The sequence below is a fragment of the Aotus nancymaae genome, unplaced genomic scaffold (assembly GCF_030222135.1).
Source record: "Aotus nancymaae isolate 86718 unplaced genomic scaffold, 86718_ANA_hifiasm-v0.15.2.pri h1tg000036l, whole genome shotgun sequence".
Classification (NCBI taxonomy): domain Eukaryota; kingdom Metazoa; phylum Chordata; class Mammalia; order Primates; family Aotidae; genus Aotus; species Aotus nancymaae.
The window spans coordinates 17,121,808-17,138,475 of NW_026988450.1; the positions used below are offsets into that span (position 1 = coordinate 17,121,808).

The following is a 16,668-nucleotide window of genomic DNA, read 5'->3' on the forward strand; positions in this document are numbered from 1 at the left end:
TTGAAACAAATGAAAGTAGAAACACCAACACCTATGGGATATGGCAAAAGCAGTATCAAAAGAAAAGTTTATAGTAATAAATGCCTACATCAGAAGAGTAGAAATAAACAATGTAGCTAGTAAAATAAGAACAAATCAAACCCAAAGCTATCAGAGGAAAATAAATAATAAAAATCAAAGCAGAAATAAACAAAATTGAGACAAATAAATACAAATAATCAATGAAATGAAATGTTGGCTTTTAAAAAAAAATAAAATTGACAAACCGCTGGTCAGGCTAACCAAGGAAAAAAAGACCCAAATAAATAAAATCAGAAACAAAAAAGGAGACATTACAACTTATAACACAGAAATACAAAGGATCGTTAGAGGCTATTACGAATAACTGTGTACCAAGTTAGAAAACTTAGCAGACAGTGGCTCATGCCTATAATTCCAGCACTTTGGAAGGCTGAGGTGGGTGGACCACCTAAGGTCAGGAGTTTGAGACCAATCTGACGGATATGGTGAAACCCCGTCTCTACTCAAAATACAAATTTAGCTGGGTGGGGTGGCGCACGCCTGTAGTCCCAGCTACTTGGGAGGCTGAGACAGGAGAATCGCTTGAACCTGGGAGGTGGAGGTTGTAGTAAGCCAAGGTCACGCCACAGCACTCCAGCCTGGGCAACAGAGCAAGACTCCGTCTCAAAAAGAAAAGAAAACTTAGCAGAAATGGATAAACTTCTGGACACACATAACCTATCAAGATTGAACCAAGAAGAAACAGAAAACCTGAACAGACCAATTACAAGTAGCAAGATTGAATCTGTAATAAAATGTCTCCCATAAAAGTAAAGCCCAGGACCCAATGGCTTCATTGCAGAATTCTACCAAACATATAAAGAAGAACTATCAATTCTTTTCAAATTCTCTCAGAAAACTGAAGAGGAAGGAATTCTTCCAAAACCATTCTACAAGGTCAACATTACTCTGATACCAAAACCAAATAAAGAAAACTATAAGCCAATATTTCTGGTGAACATAGATGCAAAAAGACATTCACCAAGATCAGATGGAATTTATCCATGGATGTAAGGCTGATTCAACATACACAAATCAATAAATAAAATCAAATATCAACAGAATAAAGATTATTGAAGTAGACATAAAAAATCATTTGATAAAATTCAACATCCTTTCATGATAAAAACTCTCAAGTTAACTAAAGAAAAAACACACCTCAACACAATAAAGGCCACAGCCAACATCATAATAAATGAGGAAAAGTTGAAAGCTTTTCCTCTGAAATCTCAAATGAGACGAAGATGCCCATTTTTACCACTTTTATCAAACACAGTACTGGAAGTCCTAGCCAAAGCAATTAGGCAAGAGTTTAAAAAAAAAAAAAAAAAAAAAAAAAGGCATCCAAATTGGAAAAAAGAAAGTCAAACTGTCCCCATTAGCAGACAACATGAACTTATATATAGAAAACCCTATAACCCTATACAAAACTCCACTAAAAAACTTAGAACTGATAAACAAATTGGGTAATATTGCAGGATAAAACATCAACACACAAAAATCAGTAGTGTTTTGGCTGGGCATCGTGGCTCACGCCTGTAATGCCAGCACTTTGGGAGGACGAGGCAGGAGGATCACTTGAGGTCAGGAGTTCAAGACCAGCCTGGACAACATAGTGAGAACCTCATCTCTAAAATTTAAAAATAAACTAAAATAAAATAAATTAGTAGTGTTTCTATATACCAACAACAAACTAGCACAAAAAGAAAACAAGAAAGCGGTGCCATATACAATAGCTACAAAATACCTGGGATAAATTAAACCAAGAAGGTAAAAGATTTCTACAAAAGAATCTACAAAACACCAATGCAAGAAACTAAAGAGGACATGGAAAAAATACAAATATCTCCCATGTTCATGAATTAGGAGAATATTGTGAAAATTACTATATTACCAAAAGTAATCTACAGTTCAACACAATCTTTATCAAAATACCGATGACATTCTTCCCAAAAGTAGCAAAAACAGTACTAAAATTCATAAAGAACTACAAATAGCTAAAGTAATCCTAAGCAGAAAAAAAAAAAAAAAAAAAAAGCTGGAGGCATCACACTAAAAAGCTTCTAAATAGTCTATATAGAACTGTACTAACCAAAAACAGCATGGTACTGGAACAGAATACAGACCCCAGAAATAAATCCACGCATTTACAGCCAGCTGATTTTCAACAAAGACGCCAAGAACACTCATTGGAGAAGAGGTGGTCTCTTCAATATCAAAATGGATAAAAGATTTAAATGTAAGACCCAATCTATAAAACTACTAAAAGAAAACATAGAGGCCGGGCACAGTAGCTCATGTCTGTAATTCCAGCACTCTGGGAGGCTGAGGCAGGCAGATCACTTGAGGTCAGGAGTTCAAGACCAGCCTGGCCAACATGGTGAAACCTCGTTTCTCCTAAAAATACAAAAAAAAAAAAAAATTAGCTGGGCATGATAGCAGGCACCTCTAATCCCAGCTACTCAGGAGGCTGAGGCTGGAGAACTGCTTGAACCCGGAAGGTACAGGTTGCAGTGAGTCCAAATTATGCCACTGCCACTGCACCCCAGCCTGGGTGACAAGAGCGAGACTCTGTCTTAAAAAAAGAAAGAAAACGTAGGAGAAATGTTTCAGGACATTGTTTGGGGGAAAATTTTATAGGGGAGATCTCAAAAGCACAGGCAGTAAAAGCAAAAACAGACACACGGGATCAAACTAAAAAGCTTCTGCACAGCAAAGGAGGCAATCAACAGAGTGAAGAGAAAGACTGTGTGCAGAATGGGAGAAAATATTTGCAAACTGTTAAACAACAAGGGATTAATATCTAGACTACACAAAAAACTCAACAGTAAAAAATACTAATAATAATCTGGTTTGGGTTTTTTTTGTTTATTTGCTTTTGAGACAAAGTCTGGCTCTGTTGCCCAGGCTGCACCGCAGTAGTGCCATTCCAGCTCACTGCAACCCTCACCTCCCAGGCTCAAGATATTCTCCCATCTCAGCATTCCAAGTAGCTGAGACTACAGGCACACATCACCATGCCTGGCTAATTTTTATATTTTTTTGTAGAGATGGGGTTTCACCATGTTGCCCAGGCTGGTCTCAAACTCATGAGCTCAAGCAATCCACCCACCTCAGCCTCTCAAAAGTGCTGGGATTACAGGCATGAGCCACCACACCCAGTCAATAATCTGACTTAAAATGGGCAAATGAGCTGAACCGACATCTCTCAAAAGAAAACATACAAATGGACAACATGTATATTAAACAATGCTCAATAACACTAGTCATCAGGGAAATGCAAATCAACCACAATGAGATACCATCTCATCCTTGTTAGAATGACTATTATCAAAAAGACAAAAAATAACAGATGCTGGCAAAGATGCAGAGAAAGGGGAACTCTTACATACTGTTGGAAGCAATGTAAATTAGTACAGCCATTATCAAAAGTACTAGGCTCTTCAAAAAACTAAAAATAGACTATGATATAATCTAGTAATCCCACTACTGGGTATACAACCAAAGGAAAGAAAATCATATATGTACTCCCATGTTTATTACTGCACTACTCACAGATATGGAATCAACCTAATTGCCTATCAACAGATGAATAAAGAAAGAAAATGTGCTGTGTCTGTATATTTATACACACACACACACACACACACACACCCATGTAATACTATTTAGCCATAAAAAAAGCATGAAATTCTGTCATTTGTGGCAACATAAATGAACTTGGAGGACATTATGTCAAATGAAATGGGCAGAGAAAGATAAACACTACAGGTTCTCATTTACATGTGGAAGCTAAAAAAGTGGATCTCATAGAAGTATGGAGAAGAATAGTGGTTACTAAAGGCAAAGAAGGGGAGCCAAGGAAGGGGAGTAGAGAAGGGAGAGTAGCCAAAGGTTGGTTAATGGACATATAAATACAACTAGAGAGGAGGAGTAAGTTCCAGTGTTCTATAGCACTATAGGGTAACTATAACAGCAATTTATTGTATAGTTTCAAATAGCTATAAGAGCAGGATTTAAATGTTCCCAACACAAAGAAATGATAAATGTTTGAGGTGATGAACGTGCTAATTACTGTGACTTGACCAAGACACACTGTACGCATGTATCAAAATAGCACACTGTATACCCCGTAAATATATATAATTATTATGTGTCAATTAAAAATAAAAGCAAAACAACTCTTGTGACTTATTTTATCATACACTATCCTGTTTCTTGTCTAGGTCCCCACTGAAAAGTAAAACCTGAAGTTAGAGACTATGTCATTTTTCTTTATTTCTTTAGAAATGTACACTAGGCAATTTACTTATCTTGCAAGTCTAGCTTTCTAGTGTTTTATAATTTTAAAAAAATAAGAAAAGAGACCTCAAAGAGTTATGAATGACAAACAAATCGTTCAACAGAACTTTCTGCGATGATGAAAATGTTCTATATTTCCTGCTGCTCAATATGGGAGCCATTAGCCATGTAAGCAACTGATATGAGGCTAGTGCAACCAAGGAACTAAATTTTAAATTTTATTTAAAATTAAATGAGGCTAGTAACTACCATATTGTAGAGAGCACACTGGAAGCCTATAGGAAGCACTGAATAAAAGGTAACTATTATTATTAAAAATATAAATTTCATGGCTAGGCGCAGTGGCTTATGCCTGTAATCCCAGCACTTTGGGAGGCCGAGGTGGGTGGATCACCTGAGGTCAGGAGTTCCAGACCAGCCTGGCCAATGTAACAAAACCCCATATCTACTAAAAATACAAAAAATATAGCAGGGCGTGGTGGCGGGTGCCTGTATTCCTAGCTACTTGGGAGGCTGTGGCAGGAGAATCACTTGAATCCAGGAGGCACAGGTTTTAGTAAGTCAAGATCGTGCCATTGCACTCCAGCCTGGGAGACAAAGCGAGACTTCATCTCAAAAACAAAAACAAAATTTCAGAATGTTCTAGAGATTCACAACAAAATGTTACATTTCAACTTAAATAAGGTAATAGAACACTGTTGCAAAGCAAATTCCACCTGTTTTAAAAATAAAAGAAATTAATCTTATTTCATTATTTCTTTTTTCATTACCATAGTCACCTTCTGTCTTAACAATCACTTTCAGGAGACAACATGGTTCTGTCATGCTGGAGGGAACATGGTTCTCCTGTCATGCCGGAGGGAACATATGATTCCCTCCAAACCACATGCCTTTCAGTTGAGTATGCAGGTAAGAAAACAATCCAACACACAAAGAGAGCAATAATCGGGCCCAGTGAAAAAAACCATAGGATTACAATCAGACAGACCTAAATGTGAATCTCTCTTTTCTTTCTTTTTGAGACAGCGTCTTGCTCTGTCGTCCAGATGAGTGCATTGGCACAATCTCGGCTCACTGCAAACTCCACCTTCGAGGTTCAAGCGATCCTCCCACCTCAGCTTCCTGAGTAGCTTGGACTACAGGAGCACACCACCATGCCTGGTTAATTTTTGTATATTTTGCAGAGACGGGGTTTTACCATGTTGTCCAGGCTGGTCTCGAACTCCCGGCCTCAAGTGATCTGCCCACCTCAGCCTCCCAAAGTGCTGGGATTACAGGCATGAGTCACCACATTAGACCCTAAATGTGAAATCTCTAATGATATTCTACTCACTTAACAGAGTTACTATGAGGATTACCAGGCATATATATAAAACATTCACAAGAATAGAGCACAATGGATACTGAGTAAAATGGCAGTCAGTATTATCACATAACTGTTTAGAGAAAAATGCTTTAAGCTGGAGGCGGTAGCTCACACCTGTAATCCCAGCACTTTGGGAGGCTGAGGCGGGTGGATCATGAGATCAGGAGATCTAGACCATAGTGGCCAACATAGTGAAACTCCATCTCTGCTAATAATATAAAAATTAGCTGGGCATGGTGGCACGTGCCTGTAATCCCAGCTACTCAGGAGGCTAAGGCAGGAGAATCACTTGAACCAGGGAGTCGGAGGTTGCAGTGAGCCAAGATTGCGCACCACTGCACTCCAGCCTGGTGACAAAGCGAGACTCTGTCTCAAAAAAGAAAAGAAAAGAAAAAACTGCTTTATATGTGTATGGAGTCTATTCCACTGGCTGCAGCAACTTCCCTCTAGAATTCAGAATACCCTTATTCAACCAATCTTTATGAAGGCAGATTTTAGATAGTAAGTTCAAAAAAGAAAATAATAACTTTCTTCCTTTTTAATGCAAAATATTCATTCTTTTAGTTAAATTAAAAAGGGTATGATCACTATAAAAAAATCCAAAACGTTTTAAACATAATATAATCATCTACAAATGTTGATTCTCTAACAACAATTATTTGTAGCTCTTTTTATTTATTTATTTTTTTGAAACAGGGTCTTGCTCTGTCACTCAGGCTGAAGAGCAGTGGCATGATCATAGCTCACTGCATTACTGCAGCCTCAAACTCCTGGGCTTAAGCAATCCTCCCCCGTCAGCCTTTTGAATAGCTGAGACTATAGGCACGTACCACCATGCCTGGCTAATTTATCTATTTTTAAGATGGAGTCTTGCTCTGTTGCTCAGGTTGGAGTGCAGTGGAGTGATAACTGCTCACTGCAGCCTCAACCTCTGATCCTTCTGCCTTGGCCTCCTGAGTAACTGGAACCATAAGCATGTGCTACCACGCCTATCTAATTCTTTTAAAATTTTTTGTAGAGATGGGGTCTCACTATGTTGCCAAGGCTGGTCTCAAACTTCTGGGCTTAAGTGACCCTCCCACCTCAGCCTCTCAAAGTCCTGAGATTACAGGCATGAGCCACCAAGCCCAGCTTCTTAACAAAACCAAAATTAACTTTAAGGTAAGTATATGTCAGGTCTTCCTCGTTGCTCATGGTTTTTGCAATTTCTTTTTTTTTTTTGAGATAGAGTTTCGCTCTTGTTGCCCAGGCTGAAGTGCAATGGTGTGATCTCGGCTCACCGCAACCTCTGCCTCCTGGGTTCAGGCAATTCTCCTGCCTCAGCCTCCTGAGTGGCTGGGATTACAGGCACACACCACCATGCCCAGCTAATTTTTTGTATTTTTAGTAGAGACGGGGTTTCACCATGTTGACCAAGATGGTCTCGATCTCTTGACCTCATGACCCACCCGCCTCGGCCTCCCAAAGTGCTGGATTACAGGCGTGAGCCACCGCGCCTGGCCCGCAATTTCAAAACAGAAACTGCAACACAGGGAAATCCTGTCTCTACAAAAGGTTTTTTTTTTATTTAGCCAAGTGTGGTGGTGCACACCTGTGGTCCTAGCTATCCAGGAAGCTGAGTGGGAGGACTACTTAAACCACTGCACTCCAGCCTGGGCAACAGACCAAGACTCTGACTCAAAAACGCCAAAAAACAAAAAACAGAAATTGCTTTTCCTATGATATATATGTTGTCTATTATAATCAATAAATATCATTTTTTATTAATATCCTCTTTAGTACAAACACATCACCATTGCCTCATAATACTATTTCAAGATCTCAGGTTATCTTCTTAGTAATTTTGCCTGAGTTCCCAGTCACTCTCAACATATTGCCCTCTCATTTAGCCCCAAACCAAAAACAAACCAACCCTTTTCTAAATGTAAAAAGGGGCCAGGAATGGTGGCTCATGCCTATAATCCCAGTACTTTGGGAGGCCAAGATGGGCAGATCACATGAGGTTAGGTGTTCAAGACTAGCATGGTCAACATGATAAAACCCCATCTCTATTAAAAAATTTTTAAAAATTAGCCAAGCATTACCCAGGAGCCTCCTGGGTAGCTCAGACCACAGGTGTGCACCACCACACTTGGCTAATTAAAAAAAAAAAACTTTTTGTAGAGCCACTGCACTCCATCTTGGCCGAGTAAGACTCTGTCTCAAAAAGAAAAAAAAAGTAAAAAGTAAAAAGGCTCAAAGGGATTATTTTAAATTTTTAAAAGTGTTATTTAAAGGAAGGGTAGAGTGAAGGGAGGGATAGGGAAATATGTGTTAAAGGATACAAAATAACAGCTAGATAGAAGGAACAAGTTCTAGTGTTCTATATCACTGGAGAATGATTATAATTAACAATATTAAATAGTTTCAAATAGTTAGAAGGGGGATATTGAATGTTCCCAAGACAGAGAAATTATAAGTATTTGAGATGATGGATATGCTAATTCCCACAATCTGGTCAATATACACTACATGTATGGAAACATCACTATGTAGCCCATGAATATGTACAATTATTTCCCAATTTAAAAATTTTAATTTAAAAACCTAAGAAAAGTCATTTAAGTATAAACTTGTATCTTTCTTTTAACCAATCTAGCATAATCTGCTTAATTCTACTAAAATGATTACCTTCGATCCTAATTTAACTCCTAATTATTCTCATCAACCAAATCTTAGAGAATAGTTTTTACACGTAGTAACCAAAACCCAACATCTATATAAAATTTCTTCTTCTAGAAGAGTTGTTTAGAGAGCATAAAATCTAAATGTTCCTTTTTCCATATATTTTTAGTGTTATTACTTTTTCTAATTTACTGAACTCATATTCTAAATCTAGTAAATAGGAAAAAATATTCCAAGAGAATAAAAGTAATTATGGAGCTCATAAATCCCTCTACATCTATTCAATTCTTTATTTTTTAAGCTTTTCTTTAAAAAAAAATTAAAGCCATCATTACATGGAATGTCTAAAATAAAGCCAAAGCCTAATCTAAACACACAAAATTTTCACAAATATATATATTATATACATATAAGATTTTACTTTACATCCACTTTGCATTTATGACTCAAGGAGTATCCTAATACAGAACATAGTAAATTATGCTCAAAGAAATGCATATCAAAATCAGGCAACCTTGGGCCAGGCACAGTGGCTCACACCTATAATCCCAGCACTTTGGGAAGCCACGGCAGGAGAATCACTTGAGCCCAGGAGTTCGATACCAGCCTGAGCAACGTGGCAAAATCCCATCTCTACAAAACAAACAAGCAAAAATACAAAAATGTGTCAGGCATGGTGGCATGCACTTGTAGTCCTAGCTACTTGAGAGGCTGAGGTGGGAGCATCATTTCAGCCCAGGAGGTCAAGGCTTCTGTGAGCAGGGATTACACCACTGCACTTCAGCCTGGGCAACAGAGCAAGATGCTGTGTCAAAAAGAAAAAAAAAAATCAGGCAACCTCAAAGTTGCAAATTAAAAAAAACCTATTTTTACTCCATATTAAAATCTGCAGTCATTCTGAACATGCTTTCTAGCTAATAAAAATTATAATAAGCATATATGAAGGATTCTAACAATATAAATAACACAAGCTTATTTCTTACTGATGGAATTCGCTTTCTTTTAACTTCATTCTCGGCTGACATAAGAAGCAACTCAAGTTCCTTTATTTTTTTTTCCTTATCAGGATCTTCATCAATGAAGGGTTGCTAAAATAAGTTAAACAAAAAAGAAAAACAGGCTACTTACATAATTGTTTTATTATTATTAGTGTTCTCATTTTTATTTTCTTCTATGCAACATGAAATATATTTTTTCTAATAAAGCTTAATGCTACTAAATACTAACTGCTCATTATCACAATCACTCTAGTATCTAAAGAGGTGCTGGTAAATATTTTCAACTTATCAGAAGAGATTTGGGAAAATTTAAATGCATTAAAAAACATGTTGCATCATCTACATCAGCTGAAATGTATGTCTGGAATATTTTAGATTTTTAAATATTAATACATACATTCTATACAATTTAGCAAAAACATGTCCATTCACAATTTGAATCCTCTACCTTGGAAGAATGAAAGGACTACCATACTGGTATTGTCAATCATCTTGTATTTGTACAGTTTACATCTCTTCACCCACTTACACACTTTCTCCTTTAATGTTACAGTACTCTAAGTAGGACACATAGTATTATTTTTATCCTAGTTTAATAGATGAGGAAATAGGTACTACTAGGCTTTAAAAAATATGACTGAACACATTTCCTTTGGTCTTTGTTATAAAAGTTACCTGAATAAAGGCAGAAGTAGTCTGAACATGTTCTATACAATTGCCTTCAGGTGACACATACTGATACCCAGGGATCTAAAAAGTAATTAATGCATTATTATCATACATATAATGCTATATAAATGTTTAAAATCTCAAGCAAATGACAAAAACTTTTGACATAGTATCAACATAAAAAACTTAGAAAGCATCTGTATTAATTCTGAAATTTTATGCCTATAATACTTTCTTATCTATTAAATAATAACTAAATCTCCATTCCTAACCCTAACCCTAACTCTGTCCCTACTAAAAATACAAAAAAATTAGCTGGGCGTGGTGGTGGGTACCTGTAATCCCAGCTACTTGGGAGGCTGAGACAGGAGAATCGCTTGAACCCGAGAGGCAAAGGTTACAGTAAGTCAAAAATGTGCATTGCGCTCCAGCCTGGGCAACAAGAACGAAACTCTTGTCTCAAAAAAAAAAAAAAAAAAGTTATAACACTTAGAAAAGACATTTTTCCCAGAAGAAATATGAGAATTACTTAGCCTAGATTTATCGGCCAGTTTATTAAATCTGATATTCACCAAATACATTTAAACATCTACTATTAGAAGGGTTGCTCCTAGAAAAAACAAAGTAATTGTGTTCCTATGTGTCCATATGAATGAAGCACTCACAGGGACAGAGACTGAAGCAAGTTTTTCAATGTTCATATCTCCTACTCTTATCACCACCCCACGCCAAAGCCTTCTTCTATTACTTGTCTTAGAAAAATGATCAGAATCAGTTATATACTTTTAATAGATACATTGATGATAGGCTAAGTCATTCTGCTTCTTTTCTAAAACATCTGTAATAAGAATTTTGAAGATACGTATAAATTTACTAAGCAGTAGTGGAAAGAAATATGAGAGAAAGTATTTTTAAAAACCTTAAAATCGGGGCCAGGTGCAGTGGCCCACCTCTGTAACCCCAGCACTTTGGGAGGCTGAGGCAGGAGGATCACTTGAGCCCAGGAGTCCGAGACCAGCCTGGGCAACATGGCAAGATCCTGTCTATACAAAAAATAAAAAAATTATCTGGGCAAAGTGGAGCATGTCTATAGTGCTACCCATAGGGATGAAGCAGGAGGATCACGTAAGTCCAGGAGGTGAGGCTACAGTGAACTGTGTGTGCACCACTGCACTTCAGCCTAGCAACAGAGAGAGCCTGTCTCAAAAAAAAAAAAAGAAAAGCCTTAAAATCAAAAAATATAAATACGAAATTGTCTGCTTTCCATAATGGTCTTCCTAAATCACTATATAATACAGAATCATTATATATAACTTCTAACATAGAACTTAACTTTTATAATACTCAATTAGTATCACATCGCTCAACTTGGTAACGCTAATGAATTAGAAACTTATTTTCTCAAACTTTTCATGAAAATCTGTGACAGTATTTCAAATCCATCTATGTTTTATCAAGTCACACACATAATAAAATTATCTTATTAGTTTAAATTAATTAAATAATGCATATATCTTTTTAAATTAAAAAAGAAACAATTCTTATAGTACAAGAAATATCCTCATCTTTCCAACATATTTAGATTAAGACTGTTAAACACTCTGTTGGTCTCAAGTATTATCTTTCTACGAGTTAAAAAAATAAATTTAAATGATAACCTTTCTAAGACAGAAGCAGAATGTTTCAGTTTATGCTGCTGAAATCTAGACTCTAAAGAAAAATGTAAAGAAACAAAAAAACCTTAAGGTACTGACACTGTCTTCACATGTTTTCCTATTGTTAATGAAAATGCCATTACTCTAAGTGGTTCTTTTAAAATGATGCCTAAGAAAACTTAATAATGTACACAAATGTTAAAAATCAAATCTGAGGCATAGTAAGCACAGATTTTTAACATCTTGCCCCATTTTATCTTTTGGCAGATAACTACTAAGTCCTGACTTAATCTTTACAATTTATGTGACAAGAACCAAGAACTGCTCATCGTGAAAAATGGCGTAACAGACAGGTAGACAGGGAAATGTAAAACAAACCCCATGAAGACTCCTACACTAATTTCTTCCAAGTAGAAAAATGCACTGTAAGGGACAATATAGAGCTTGCCCCATTTTGAGCTTATGTAATATCTACTTTAATGAATCATCTAAACAAAGACTAAAATTACTGAAGTGATTAGTTATTAGGGGGAAAAGCAAAGTTGAATGCCAGCAAAGACCAATTAATTACCATACCCCCAAAATTAGCCGGGCATTAATGAGTTATTTATTTTTTGCTACTTTCTCCTTTAAGCCATTTTATATATATCTACCTCTTAGAGATAAGCAATACTATAATTACATCAAAACTTTTTAAATGGAAAGTACAATAAAACGTTGAAGCACAGATGACCATTAGCTTTGAATCATAAATGAAGATTCGAAGAATTAGAGTATTAGGAAATATACATAGTTCCTTAATGTAAAAGTTACACATATTTGTTCCCAAAATACTTATAAATCAAAGTTACATGTTATTTTTCAGTTTGGAAATTTAAATGTCTATTTACCCCTTAATATACATTGTACTTGTCCTATTAAGAAACCAAACACCTTCCAATATAGCAACTTAAGAAATTTTTTTAAATAATAAAAGTATTAAAAGTATGTGCCTGAACAGGTATGTAAAACTGATTCTGGGTTTGCAAATGGTCCATAGCTGCATAAGGTTTGTATTGAAGTTTAGATGAAGATTGTTCTGATTTTATTCCATCTTGTAAATAGCCCTCTTGTTCCACTTTTCTTCGCATAGTAGAATTCCAATGATTTTTGATAGAATTATCAGTCCTAAGAAATGAAAGGTACAATTCAGAAAGAAAAAAAAGATTCCACAGATTTCAACACCGTGTAACTTGTACAAAATGACTAAAACAAATTTTTACACTGGTTAAATTAGATACTTTTTTTCTTAATTTTTATTTTGGAGTTTCTACTCAGGAAGACAGGAACTTTTTTAAATTCCAAAAGATAAACTGTATGTGCATACGTCAGGCATAGCTCTAAGCACCAGAGATACTGCAGTGAATAAGGCAAACAGGTTGCTGCTCTCATGGAGCTTACACTCTCCTTGGAAGCGTGGGAGTGGGGAAGGAAGGAAGAATAGAAAAACAAATAAATAAGAAAAATATCAGTACAATGCAAATAAAGTAGGATAAGAAAAGTGGGTAACGGGGTCATTTTGGTTTGGTTAGAACAAACCAGCTATACAAGAACAGAAAGAAAAAAGAACATTCCAGATAAAGGGTATAGCAAGGGCCAAGGCCCTAAGACAGTAACAAACATGATCATGAAAACCAAATCACAAATTAAAGAATCCCAGTATTCTTTTTCACTTCTTAGAACAAAATATTTATGGTAAGGAAGAATTCATTAGCTCCCTTCTTATCTAAGGTTCCCTTTATAAAAATGTAAATCTTCAACCTATAGCTACTTATAGTGTAAATTTCATCCTTCATAAAATAAACACACATAAAGTAGGTTTTCAGTAAACATAGGGCACTAAGCTAGGTTATATGGAAAGTAAAAAGATGTACAAGAGATTAAAAGCATCTAGACCTGGTTTAGTAACTTAGATAAAAAATTAAACACTGTGCCTTAATATCTTATCTATAAAACAAAGATAGCAATGTTTGCTCTGTATACTTTCCAAGTCTACAAAGATTAAGAATATATATAAAAGCACTTTATGCTATAAAGTACTATACAGATAGAGATTATAGCAATAAAAGACAAATGCATAACTTCTGCATAAGGTATGGATTTTCACAAGGTTGTTGGTCTGCTGTACTAAACACTATTAGAAAACACATGAATGAGTACAATGTAGAGTGTACTTAGCACATCATGGCCTCTGAGGAAAATTTTGTATTTTAGCCACATGGATATATATACTACTTCCATGGTTTGGACCATACCATAATTAAGATTAAATTTTCCCTAACACATTTTCATAGCAGTTTACTGCAGCTAGCATATTATTCCTGGTCTTATGCATAGAACCCAGTATGAAAGAAATCTTAGATTTAGATTCTGTTCCAACAGAGTTGGCACTGATATGTCAACATGATTTTAGGAGTGTATTAAATGTTTACATAATCTAAAATCTATCATTTTATTGTACAAATTATTGCCATAAAATAATTCATTAAAAAAGTAATCATACCCCTTACCACAGACTTCAGTGCAAATGGTCCCAAAAGGTTGCTTATGTTATGTAGTCCATATTTTAATTATGAATAAAAATAAAAGTTGTGGGGCACTTGAAAATGTATTTAATAGCATGGTAACAAAGTTTATGTTTAAGTACAGAAAAATAGATATACATTTATATAAGCACCTTCCTGGAAGGAGTTTGGCAATCTCTGCCCAACGATTTCCCAACCGCTTATGTGCTTCATAGATGATCCTGTCCTCCTCTTCTGTCCAGGAAGATTTCTTTACCTCAGGATTCAGATGATTATGCCATCTTTCTCTACACTGCTTGCCTATTCTTCCTTTTAAATGTTTTGCAATTAAAGACCATTTTTTTGGTCCATATTTCTGAACTAATTCAATAACCTAAGAAACAGAAAAACAAAGTTCAAAAAAGCATTACCTTGAAAGAATTTTAAATCATAATTTAAGAATACCATTTTAAATAAATGCATGAAATCCAAGCCACAACTACAATTTGTATTAAAAAAAAATTTTACTAATAAATACCCCTCTAGCATTTGCCAACTTCAAAAACTTATGCCAAACTCATCTAAAAATCCAAGGGGCTAAATAAAGATGCTTGAAATTAAATTGCCTTCACACGATATTAATTTGAAATAACAGTAAAAATGTTGAAACTTGAGCATTTTCTATTCTTATATCTTAAAAAAAAAAAAAAAAAAAATGCTTCAGCACAAAGCCAAAAACCAAAACCAAAACCAAAACCAAAAAAACAATTTGGAAGCGGAAAGACTCTACCGAGTTACTGGCTGTCATTTCTTCCTTTCTCAAAGTGAAAGGATATAGATCACACATTCTTTTTTCCACATTTTACATTTGTTTTTATTTTACCTAAAATTCCAAGAACAGTTATTCCAACCCACTTTACCTCACTGCCCTATGTTAAATATCACCTCATAAACAATTTTATACTGGTAGACTAAGTTTAATATATGATGATATTTTCACCATATGTATCTATTTACTATATTTCAAAAATAAAATTTCAGGCTTTGGTAAATGTATTTTTAAACAAGATCACACATTTTAAAACTTATGAGTAGCCATCAAGTAAATCAGATCAGTCTAGGTTAAGTAACTTTAAAGTTTGTTCTGGCTGGGCACAGTGGCTCACGCCTGTAATCCCAGCATTTTGACTTGTCAAGATGGGTGGATTGCTTGAGCCCAGGAATTCAAGACCAGCCTGGACAACATAGCGAGATTACATCTCTATTTATTTAAAAAATGAAAACAATAACAAAATAAAGTTTGTTAAATAAGAATAACAAATAAAGCAGAAGTAAGGATGACCTAATTCCCCAACTGCATTAGCAATTTTTATGACTTAAAGGGCATGAACTAAAGAGCAATTCCTAGTGAAGTGCAGAAACACTTCTATTCATCTCCAGCTTTAGAGCACAAACAATGACCTTGGTTTTTAAATCACAAAACCTTTGGAAACATAGTGCTCTGACATCTATCTAATCCTGGGGTCAATATAGGTCAAGAGAGAAAATTAAGAATGATTTCCGTGCATATCAAACTATTAGATGTAAAAATAAAATGAAAATCTGTTTTAAAACGTTAGATTTTTGACAAGAAACTATACTCCAATAATTGTGAAATTGAGCTCTAAACAAGATAACTAACCTTATAGCAAGTATTTTCTTTCTGCAAACCAAACTCTCAGGAAGAAAAGGTCATATGTTATACTTGGTTTCACTAGATTTTTTAAAAACCCAACAATATTTCAAGACACTTAACATACAATTCTTATGCAAGTATCCCCCAGAAAACAAAATCAAAGTGACTTAAACATATACTTCACATGTCAAAACAACACAGTAGGAAGAAAAAAGTTAGTCTACCTACATAGTGAACATAAAGAATATGAACACGTTACCCTCTGATCTTCTTCTTTAGTCCAAGGACCCTTTATCAATTCGGGATTTAAAACTTTCTGCCATCGATGCTGGCACTGAAAATCAGAGCGATTCTGAAAAAATTTAGATAACTTTGTTATTCTGTCTTCCAGAAAGCAAGTCAGCCCAAATTTATATCTTACGTCCTTAGAACAAAGACTGCAAGAATAGTATATTCAATAACATTCTTTTTTTTTTTTTTTTTTTTTGAGATGGAGTTTTGCTCTTGTTACCCAGGCTGGAGTGCAATGGCACGATCTTGGCTCACCGCAACCTCCGCCTCCTGGGTTCAGGCAATTCTCCTGCCTCAGCCTCCTGAGTAGCTGGGATTACAGGCACGCGTCACCATGCCCAGCTAATTTTTTGTATTTTTAGTAGAGACGGGGTTTCACCATGTTGACCAGGATGGTCTCGATCTCTTGACCTCATGATCCACCCGCCTCAGCCTCCCAAAGTGC

General features: G+C 35.6%; 1 protein-coding gene across 5 annotated transcripts in view; it reads right to left on the reverse strand.

The window, feature by feature from the left end:
- The window catches only part of MYBL1 (MYB proto-oncogene like 1), a 50,167-nt gene that overhangs the window by 19,370 nt on the left and 14,129 nt on the right, over positions 1–16,668 (reverse strand). For all 5 annotated transcript variants that reach the window (XM_012463690.2, XM_012463689.2, XM_012463687.2 and 2 more), the window contains exons 4-8: positions 16,192–16,284; positions 14,431–14,651; positions 12,707–12,881; positions 10,066–10,140; positions 9,376–9,480 (exon numbers count right to left, since the gene is read on the reverse strand). In XM_012463690.2, the coding sequence (XP_012319113.1) occupies positions 9,376–9,480; positions 10,066–10,140; positions 12,707–12,881; positions 14,431–14,651; positions 16,192–16,284 (669 nt within the window). The remainder of the gene's footprint in view (positions 1–9,375; positions 9,481–10,065; positions 10,141–12,706; positions 12,882–14,430; positions 14,652–16,191; positions 16,285–16,668) is intronic.